At 50.3% G+C, this 10,784-nt stretch overlaps 1 protein-coding gene across 1 annotated transcript in view; it reads right to left on the bottom strand.

The window, feature by feature from the left end:
• BFSP1 (beaded filament structural protein 1) overlaps positions 1-10,784 on the bottom strand; it is a 39,626-nt gene that overhangs the window by 6,599 nt on the left and 22,243 nt on the right. The window contains exon 5 of the mRNA XM_017512708.2: positions 8,563-8,670. Within this exon, the coding sequence (XP_017368197.1) occupies positions 8,563-8,670 (108 nt within the window). The remainder of the gene's footprint in view (positions 1-8,562; positions 8,671-10,784) is intronic.

Genomic DNA, 10,784 nt, shown 5'->3' with positions numbered 1-10,784 from the left:
CTTGACAATGACAATAAACTACTATGTTACTGGTTTACATATTCACTATACTACACTTTTTCTCATTATTTTGGCATGTAGTCCTACTTCCAACAAAATGTTAATGGTAAGACAGTGACACCGCATTACCCCAGCAGCAGCCTCCTGCAGCTCACATTCCCCACATATTTTCATTGCAATATGTTCTCTTGTGCTTGATCAAATGTGATTACAAAAGAGTCAAGAAAGCTTAAAAAAGTATAAAGTATATACTTTATAAAATATATACAGTAGAGGCCAAGGTAGTTGTGACTCTTTTCCAGTCTCATTGTTGAGCAGGAAAGAATTTGACATGCATGGTCCTCAAAAATAAGACAAAACCACCCTTCTACCTCGTGCAGCCCTGCTGGAGCTCGCTGTGCACTGGAAACGCCTGCGGGTGTTGAGAGCCTGACTCGGCAGGGATGAGGGGCCAGAGACTCCGCCTTGTTCACCAGCTCCCACGTGATGTTGATGCTGCCAGTCCATGGGCCACACTTTGAGTCACAAGGGTGAGACAGGCATTGATATTCAACTTTATGCGTGTCCACTATAGGCATGTCTTACATCCAGACCTAAATGTACCTACTGGACACCTCGGAAGACAATCATTGCCATCAAAATCCACATCTTCACTTTACACCCTTTATGCCCTTGGATTATAAAATTCCTTAAGTGAAATTGTAGTTTTCAAAGGTGTTCAGCAAGATGGCCAGGCATGGTGGCTCACACCTGTAATCCCAGCACTTTGGGGGCCAAGGCAGGCAGATCACCTAAGGTCAGGAGTTCAAGACCAGCCTGGCCAACATGGTGAAACCCCGTTTCTACTAAAAATACAAAAATTATCCAGGCATGGTGGCCAGTGCCTATAATCCCAGCTACTCAGGAGGCGGAGGTTGCAGTGAGCTCAGATCATGCCACAGTACTCCTACCTGGATGACAGAGCAAGACTGTAAAAAAAAAAAAAAGTGTTCGGCCATAGCTCTGTTGCATCAGGAGGGAGGAGGAGGAAGGGAGGAAAGTGTACACATGCTAGGCACGTTGGGGAGATGTCTGTCCAGTCTGCGTTGTCCCTGTGTCTGATGTCAGCCCCACCCATCCACAGGCAGAGTCCCACCAACAAGGTAACCCCCTTCTCCTGTGCAGAGTTATAGGAGCAGGGGTGGGCGTGACCCAGGCTGGCCTGTCCCACTCTTTCTCTCCTGGGAATCTGGAAAGGGGTCTCAGAAATCGCAGACCTTGTGGCAGGTTCTGGACTACAGAGGCACATGAACAGGTCTGAGGCTGCCGCTCTGGAGTGCAGAGCTCTCGTGTGCATGGCAAAGCTGAGAAAGGTAAGGCTCTGGAGAGGAAAAGAAATGAAGCCAAAAGGCAAAGACAAACAGAAATTAAACAGGCAGCCATGGCAAGAGAAGGAAGAGGAGGAAAAGGAGAGAGAGAACAGCTGCCTCAGATCCCAGGTCGTGGTTTCTAATTCCTGACGCACACCTGCTCTCAGATTTCATGCCCTGCCTTTTATACCCTGCCCCTTTAAAAAAAAAAAAAAAAATAGTACCTTTCCAGTGGAGAAACCTGGAAGATAGCACCTTGACCAGGCGATCAGAGCTAAGGTCACCCGTATGAGGACACATCCACATGATGCAATGCTCAGGACACAGCGTCACTGCATGGGGGTCTTGCCAAGAATGCAGAACCTCCATCTAATCCCGAGAAAACATCAGGGAAACCCAAAAGGAGAGATGTGCCACAAAGCCGCTGGTCTGGGTTATTCCAAAGCATCAGGGCCATGAAAGACAGAGAAAGCCTGGGAAACCATCCCAGTCCGGGGGAGACAAACAAGACATGACATCTAAATGTGAGTAGGATCTGGACTAGGAAAAGCACAAATGGGGCGACTGGTGAGATTTTAGTGCAGTCTCCTAATAGGATAGGATCATTGTTAATTTCCAGGTTTTTGTCATCGGCCCATGGTTTGGTGAAAGCTGGGTGAGGGCTATACATTGAAAACCACTGTGCTGTTTTTGCAACTTTTCAAAAATCTAAGGTTACTTCTGAATAAAACAAGAGTCCCCTTCCTGTTTCAGCTAGTGTGATCTGATTTCTGTTCCTCTCAAGGAATCTGGATTCAAACAGTCGCCTGTAATGGCAAATACAAGTCACACTAATGCCTGGTGCAGCCACATCTCACCCACACCAGAGTGTTCACGCACTCGAGGAAACACTTCCGAGGAATAAGGAGATTTAAAAGACCCCTTTGAGGCCCAAATCTCAAAGAAGCGTTGGAATTACATAGTGGGGGAAGTATGTGGGGCTATGGAGGACATAAGAGGGGCCGTGTGTTGGGGGATGGGGTGGGAGCGTGCATGAGACAGACTATTCTCACTTTTTTCTTTTGAGACAGGGCCTCACTCTATTGCCCAGGCTGGACAGCAGGGCTGCCATCAGAGCTCACTGAAGCTCTACATCCCGGGCTCAGGCAATCCCCCATACCTTTGTCTCCTCAGTAGCTGAGACCATAGATGCATGCCACTATGCCTGGCTAATTTTTTTGTAAAAATTTTTTGTAGAGATAAGGTCTAACTATGTTGCCCAGTCTTGAACTTCTGGGCTGAAGTGATCCTCCCACCTTGGCCTCCCAAAGTACTGGGATTATAGGCATGAGCCAATGTGCCTGTAAGCTCCCACTTTTCTACGTGTGAAATCTTCCATGATAAAGAGTAAAAGAAAATACATATGAAGAGAATGTACCCCAGATCACTGACTCAGGAGCTCTGGGGCGGCCGTCCCCTTTGGATGTGGCTTTCCCAGCCCAGAGTTGGGGCAGTGGCTCATGCTGATAAGTTCGAAGCTGGGTCAACTCATCAACCTCACAACAATGTTATCGGGGGATGGCAGGGGGGGCTGCCATTATTTCCACTTTACAGAGGAGGAAACTGAGGCACACCAGCAAAGTGGCTTGTCCATAAATACCACAGCAGGATTCAAACCCACAAGGTCTGAAACACCTCCTAAAACCATGAGCCACCCCTGCCCCCACCTCTGCCTCCTCCCTGCTGTAGGCAAGCAGTGTGCAAGCACACACGCGTGCATGCACACACACACACACACACACACTCCAGGGCCCCTGCAAACTCCCCATGCCTGCACAGCAGCAGGCCAGCACCAGCCTGTTCTCTCTGAAGATATGGGAAAGTCAGTGTGAGTCACACAGAGACCACTCCTTGCAGGTTTTCACTTAGCAAAGTTTTAAACAAAACAAAGCGTCACTAACTGGGAAATGGGAGACCAGGAAAGTCACCTGTGATCTTTCTACCCTACAAGCAGAGTGCAATCTTTGTATATCTCATGAAGTGATGACTTGTTGTTTTGGTGGTGGTGGTAGAGGCGAATGGGTGGGGTGTTCTCTTAGGTGTGCATGTGTGTGTGAAGAAGGCTGGATGTCTGTGTGAAGAAGGCTGCATGTTTTGAAGGCCGGAGGTCCCCTGCTGCAGCACTTCGGGAAGAGCTCCTGCCCTGGGTGTCCCCACAGCCCCCAAACCCCACATGACCATGAGGCCCAGGGCCCTCCAACCTTGCACAGGTCACAGATGCTCTGCAGGATTCTGCTGAGTCCAGTTAAGTGATGACTGGATTATAAAACTTGACTGATGCCTGTATCAACATGGCTTTTATAGCGCCACAATTTAAACCTCTCATCAGAAGGAAGGGTGTTCAGGAAAAACAGTAATAGCCCACTTTCTCAGGAGTTCGACAGGAACAGAGATGCCTGTGACAAGAGCCACTGCGGCACAGCATCCAGTGCCACCTGGCACCATCCTGGCTGAGGAGAATGAGACAGAGGCCCTCCCCAGAAGCCTGCAGTCTGGCAGAGGAGGCTCGCCCAGGGCACCTCAGAGGGAGAAGGAGGCTGCCAAGAGGAGGTAGAACCTGTCCTGGGAACCAAGGAAGGAAAATAACTTCCAGAAAGGAGAGAAGGAATGAGCAAAGGGGAAGGTCCCAGAAACCTCAGGAGGGGTCAAGAGACGAAGAGAAGAGAGGGTGGCCCAGGGTTCCTCCAAGGTGGGGCCATTTGGCAGCCTGATCTTTATCCAGAGCCAGGTGACTGCTATTCCCGCCTGGACTGTTAGATTGCCTAGTTTATATGTCTCCCCACTGGGCTGTGAGCTGCTGAGGGGAGGACAAAGGGTAGGAGCCCGAGGCGTGCCCCATCTGAAGGGGCGAGCTCCCACCTCAGTCCTTAGGACCCCAGACACCTTTGGGTGCAAGGTCTTTTACACACACACACGCACACACACACATGCACACGCACACACACGAAACTCATTACACACTGTCTTAAACAAACTACACCACTAGATGGTGCTAAGTGACTTTAACGAGAAACGGGGCACGGGAGGTTCCCACTTGGCAATTTTAAAAAGTGACTTTCTTTACTTCCCTGTCGCAGAAACTCTCAGTCCATGCAATTTACGGAGCCAGAATTACCTGTCGTTTCCTCTCCGCCTGCCCGAAGTGCTTTCTCCTGGGATCTTCGGGGTCTATGTGCACTTATTCGAAAGAGAGATTCCAGCTCCAAGCCCAGCACTGTCCTCCCGTCCTGCGCCCACCGTCTCCCAGTCCGAGCCCGCAGAGGCACCTGCAGGGCTTGTGAAAACGAGGCGCGCCGGCCCGCCCCAGGGCTCCTGGGTCAGTGCTCTGGATGCCCGTGAATTTGCATGGCTGACAAGGTCCCAGATGGTGCCTCCGCTGCTGGGACCTCGCCCTGAGGACCCCTGCTGCGGAGGGTTCGGGAAGCCTCGGACGCCCTATCCAGAGGCGGAACCCGCTGCCACGGGCCAGGGGCGACCAGACGCTCTCCCGCGGCCAACCCTCCACCGAGTACCGGCCACAGTGTGGGCCTTGCCCGGAGGTGTGCGGCCACATCTTCCTTCAGCTCTAGCCTAGCTGCTACCCTGGGAAGCCAGTAGGACCTTTAAAACCAGCAAAGACACAAACATTTGGAATGAGGCCCACTCCTAGGACGCAGGGGGACCTGGTGGAACGCTCGGCCCGCCCTGGGGCCCGCCCCTACCCTGTGATTCTCAGTGTGGCTCCTGACCGGCAGCAGCATCGTGTCACCGGGATACCCCAACACGCAGCCACACCCCAGATCCACTGAGTCAGGAGCTCCCGGGAGCGCCCAGCCACGCCTGGGTTTTCATCAGAGCTAAGGAGGCAGCATGTTGGCCCCCATGACCTTTGCCTCTTGTTGCGACCCCTGTGAATATGTTACATGGCAAAAGGGACTTTGCAGATATAATTCAGGCTCTTAATCAGTTACCCTTTTTTAAGAAAAGGAGTTTATTCAAGATTATCCCCAATCACAGGAGCCCTAAGCACAGAAGTCAGAAAAATGCATAAGTCAAAGTCAATGAGATGAGAGGCGGGAAGAGGGTTCAGGGCAGGCTTCGGGCTCTGAACGTGGGGGGCCCTGACAGCCACTCCTGACCAGCAGCCGGCAAAGAAACAGGGCCCTCACTCCTGCCAAGAACTTGAATGAGACTGGAAGCAAATTCTCCCCCAAGAACCTCGGGACAAGGGCCCAGGCTGGCCAGCATCCTTCTTTCTACCCTTCGAGACCCAGAGCAGAGAAACCGATGGAACACGCCCAGACTTTCTCATCTAGCAACTTCGATGAAAAAGGTGCACTGTTGAAGCCCCTGCTGGTGGTGACTCATCAAAGCAGCAAGAGAAAACGGACACAGCCGCGTTTCATCAGCCGCACGCTACTGCTTGCCACTGAGTATAAGCACATCTGTCATTTTACATGAAATGATTCAGTAACATTTTCATAACTGTTTTATATTAGTTTCCCTTTTTTTTTTTTTTTTCCGGAGACAGGGTCTCACTCCATTGCCCAGGCTGGAGTGCAGTGGCTCAATCTCAGCTCACTGCAGCCTTGACCTCCCCAGGGGCAGTCCTCCCACCTCAGCCTCCTGAGTAGCTGGAACCACAGGCATGAACCTCTGCATCCAGCTAATTTTTGGTTTTTTTTGTAGAGATGGGGTTGTCATGAGGCCCAGGCTGGTCTTGAATTCCTGGACTCAAGCAAGTCACTCACCTTGGCCTTCCAAAGTGCTAGGATTACAGGTGTGAGCCACCGTACCCAGCCTGGTTTCCTTTAAATTATCTGTACTTTATTTTATGCCTTCACCATCATTTTTCTGAGAAGCGGTCTCCATCGGACTGCCAAGGGTGGGACTGGAGGAGGCAGCACAGAAGAAATGCTGGAGACCCTGCTTTAGAGATGAGGGCAGCCAAGAAAAGCCAGCAAGACTCCTGCAGCCACTAAGGACAGGAACACGCAGCCCACCAGCATTCCATTTCTTGCTCTCAGAAACTAGGTTCATCTCTTATGAAATTTCTTATTTTTATATTCAACAAATACATACATGTATATAGAGAGAGGAACATTCTTTTTGTCCCAGAACTGGAATTTACCCTCTAGACTGGGCTCCGTCTTCTTTCTCAGTATCTAGGGCAGTGGTTTTGAACTTTATCACCACCGCCCCAGGAAACGCCACATTTCTCATTGCACGTCATTACACAGCAGATAAATGTGTGTGTGTACTTCAACAAATCCATATGGATATAGAGAGATAAAACAAGGGCTTCACAAAACAAATTCTCTCTTTTGCTTGCTATATACTCTGTTATTTCTTTTTTTTTTTCAGCCAGAGTCTCACTCTGTTGCCCAGGCTGGAGTGCAGTGGCATGATCTCAGTTCACTGCAACCTCTGCCTCTCAGGTTCAAGCGATTCTCCTGCCTCAGCCTCCTGAGTAGCTGGGACTACAGATGCTCACCACCACGCATAGCTACCTCTTTGTATTTTTAGTGGAGACAGGGTTTCACTGTGTTGCCCAGGCAGGTGTCAAATTCCTGAGCTCAGGTGATCTGCCTGCCCCGGCCTCCCAAAGTGCTGGGATTACAGATGTGAACCACCATGCCCGGCTGTTATTTCTTGTATTTTAGTCTAGCATTTTGTTGACTTCCTTTTCCATGCCAATCAATTCTACTGAGTTCATTTTGCATCCAAAGACGAGTTGTCACTAGCTGTTTGGAAAACACTGGTCTCTAGAACCATGACTGGGCTTGTATCCACTTCCCTAGTCACATACACAACACACACACACATACACATGACACACACACACACCACTCACTTCACATACACATCCCACATATATCACACAGACATATATCACACACACACACACACACACACACACACACACACACAGCACATACACAAATACATCCAGTCCTCCTTCTGTTCTGTCAGAGTCTCAGAAGAAACCACATGTGCCCAAGTCACCTGGGTGAGGCATGTGGTCCCTGAGCCAGGGTATGTCTCGAGAGAGGGAGTGTGAAGGGCGTTACTTGGTTTCTTCTGCTGCGATCGTCAGCTCAGGGGACCACCACAGACCCGGGTTTGCTTTCCAGCAGTCCCTGAGGGCTACTGCACTGTGAGTTTTGTGCAGCATGTGCTGGGTGTGGGAATTAGGATGTGAATTCCAAGATCCCAAAATGAGATCCTGAGCAGCCATGGAGGGCACTGGAACGCAATAAAAAGCACCACATCTGGGTGTGGCTTCACATTTTTTCCCATTTCATGGGCCCTGGCAGGACAGAGACAGAGTAACGCATAACGTCCAGATGGTCAGGCTTTCTAGGGTGCGATTCTTACACATTTGGCTCTCTGGTCCCCATGCGTACTTGTCAAACCAAATGTCAACTTAATTTTTGGTTTGGGAAATGTGGTTAGAGAGCCGTACAAAGGTGCGGTATTTTAACCCATTCCTGTCCCCACGGAATGACCTGCTGTAGGTAATGAGAGAGAGAGAAAACTGGAAGGAACCAAGGAAGCTGAGCCAGGGAGTCGCCAAGAAGTCAGGCTACAGGACAGCGTGGGGCTTTTCTGTTTTGTTTTCAAATTAAGCTTCACCCAAAAGGTGGGGAGCGGTAGAAATGTGAGCTTTCCACCAACACGTTTCTAACTAGAGGCAAACACCAACACAACCACTCTTTCTGGGTTGTAATCAAATTCCAAAGGAGAAATGTTATCATGAGAAGAAAGACAGAAGCACAGATTTGAACAAGTAGAGGATAAAAAATGTCCGTTTCTTCTTATTCTTACCAGGCTTCACCTGGGCAAAATGACTGCATGAGGTAGACACTAGCAGAGCCGAAGCCTCCGTGGGGAAGGCATGACTCAGAGGAGTCCGGAGGGGCACTTCTGAGGGGCTAGGAATGAGTGTGACGCCTGTGCCCACTGGCTCAGGACCCGCCCAGGTTACGGGGTGCAAGTCCTGTGTCCTGGAAAACCCCTCAATCCAGGGCAGGGCAGGGTGCTTGGTCACCCACTCAGAACACCCTGATATGTTCAGAGCACAGGATATGTTCAGCGTGTGACAGCTCCTCAAGCTGCATGCATGTGCCTGCGTGTAATGCCTCCATAAAACATGTGGGAAGCCCCAGTGCACACGGGGCAGCCTTGAGCGTACCTGGGCCTGCAGCTCCACTCTCTGTGCCTGCAGGTGGGAGAGCACCTCCCGGCCCTCTTCCAGCTGACACCGCAGGGCGGCCACCTCCCGCTCCGTCAGGAGCTTCTCCTGCAGAGAGAAGGCCAGAGTCAGACTCACGGGACATTCAGAGAGGAAAAGGGCAGAGACGGTATGGGGCCCTGGGGTGGATGGCATATCCGTGTCCCCCTGAATTCTGTGTTGAAGGCCCTGAATTCTGTGTTTTAGGAGGTGGGACCTTTGGAAGGGGTGAGGGTTAGATGAGGTCATGAGGATGGGGGCCCCATGATGTGATTAATGGATTGGTGTCTTTGCAAGAATAAGAAGAGACACTAGCGCCCCCACCTCCACTCCCTGTTTGTCTGTCATGTGAGACACAGCAAGAAGGTAGCCGTCTTCAAGCTAGAAAGAGAGCCCTCACCAGACACTGATTCTGCCGGCACCTTGATGTTGGACTTCCAGCACCCAGTGAGAAGTAAATGTTTGCCTGTCGGTCCCCGTCTATAGTAGCCTGAGAAGACTAAGCCAGGCCCACAGCACAGCCATCAATGCCTTTTGCTTTGTCTTCAAAGTCTGAACCTCCTTGGGAGTGTGAAATGCTGGGATCAAGTACCAGGAGACCTGGCTATGCCACAAACCTGCTAAGAGACTCTAAAAAAAGGCATTTGACTCTCAAACCCTCTGTTTTTCCTTCTGTGAAAAGGAAAACCTAGAATGCACACTCCCATTCGCTCTATCTGCTGTGTCTAAGAAGATAAAGGTCACTCAGAGCCAATGGCCATGTGCTGTGCTCAGACATCAGCGCAGCACAAAGCAGGAGTCATCAGCCCCAGTGGGTGAAAGGGAAGCAACACTCTGAAGAATGGCTGGAAGGAAATCCTCCGACCTCTCCACACTCTGCCAAGCAGGTGCCTGTCTCCTGACCTGCCTTTCCAAGTCTATTCAAAAATACTCAGATTGTTTGACAAAGGCCTGACTGCTCAAGAGCTGTGAGTTCTGACACAGAGCACATTGACTCGAAGCCCACAAAATCAAACACCAAGTCTACACCAACGGTTCCTGTGTCCAAGCTCATGAATGGAAGGCGGCCTCTGCTTCAAACACCTTACAAAGTGGCTGCAGCAGCGACGCAGACACACAGGAAGCGGGGGCAAGACAAACACGCAGGAAGTGTGGGTCAGTCTCTGTCCCAACCACGTGGAGAAGATGGAACTCAGGCCATACTGCAGGGGCCTCCTCCATGGTCTCTGGCACCTCCTATGTTTCTCGGAGCAAGGAGGCATACATTTCTCTCCATCTCTTTCTGTCTCCCTCCCCCTTTCTCTCTCTCTCTCTCTCTCTCTCCCCCCCTCTCCCCCTCGTCCCCTCCCCCTGTGCCTCAGTCTCTGTATCTCAGTCCCCACCTCCCTGCCTCAAAGCTGCAGAAAAGGAGGCAGCTGGTCCCTGGGGATCAGATTTGAAAACATGCTATGCTTTGCAATTTCTAAACCTGCAGGATGGCAGTAGACACAGTGCAGATCCACAACCCCAGTCTAACCTGATTGTAGAATTCCTTAGCTAAGCCTCATAAAGATATGATGCTTTCTCAATCAGTGCTTCTCCATCCTAAGCATGCACATGAGTCCCTGTGGATCTGGCAAAGATGTAGATTCTGGCTCAGTGGGTCTGAGCCTGGGCTGCATGTCTCACAAGCCCAGGTGATGCTAACCAATGACATCCAAGTCAGCCCCGTATCTGTCTACTTACGACTTAGAAGGATCTTGTTACAAGGGAATAGATGATCCAATTCAAAAGGTATGCTAGGATGTAAAACACCTTTGAGATACAGGACAAAAGTGGGTTTGAAAAATAAAAATAACATCTCTGGAGACAGATCTCTGGCAAAGAAAATTAAAGCTTCAGGAAAAACTTTTTTAGACCTTTGTAGCAACCTCGGTTACATCCACTAAGGAGAACAGGATCCCAAAATGGTAACTGGTAGGCAATTCGGACAAGAATACCCTCATGAATGCCAATAAATAAATAACTCTCCTGTCTCTTAGATGATACTTTGCAAGGTTCAAAAGTGTCTCCTCGCTGGGCGCGGTGGCTCACGCCTGTAATCCCAGCACTTTGGGAGGCCAAGGCAGGCAGATCACGAGGTCAAGAGATCGAGACCATCCTGGCCAACATGGTGAAACCCTGTCTCTACTAAAAATACAAAA

Source organism: Cebus imitator, unplaced genomic scaffold, assembly GCF_001604975.1.
Source record: "Cebus imitator isolate Cc_AM_T3 unplaced genomic scaffold, Cebus_imitator-1.0 Scaffold475, whole genome shotgun sequence".
NCBI classification, from domain to species: Eukaryota; Metazoa; Chordata; class Mammalia; order Primates; family Cebidae; genus Cebus; species Cebus imitator.
Note: the sequence above shows the minus strand (reverse complement) of the source record. Positions and strands in the feature narration are given on the sequence as shown.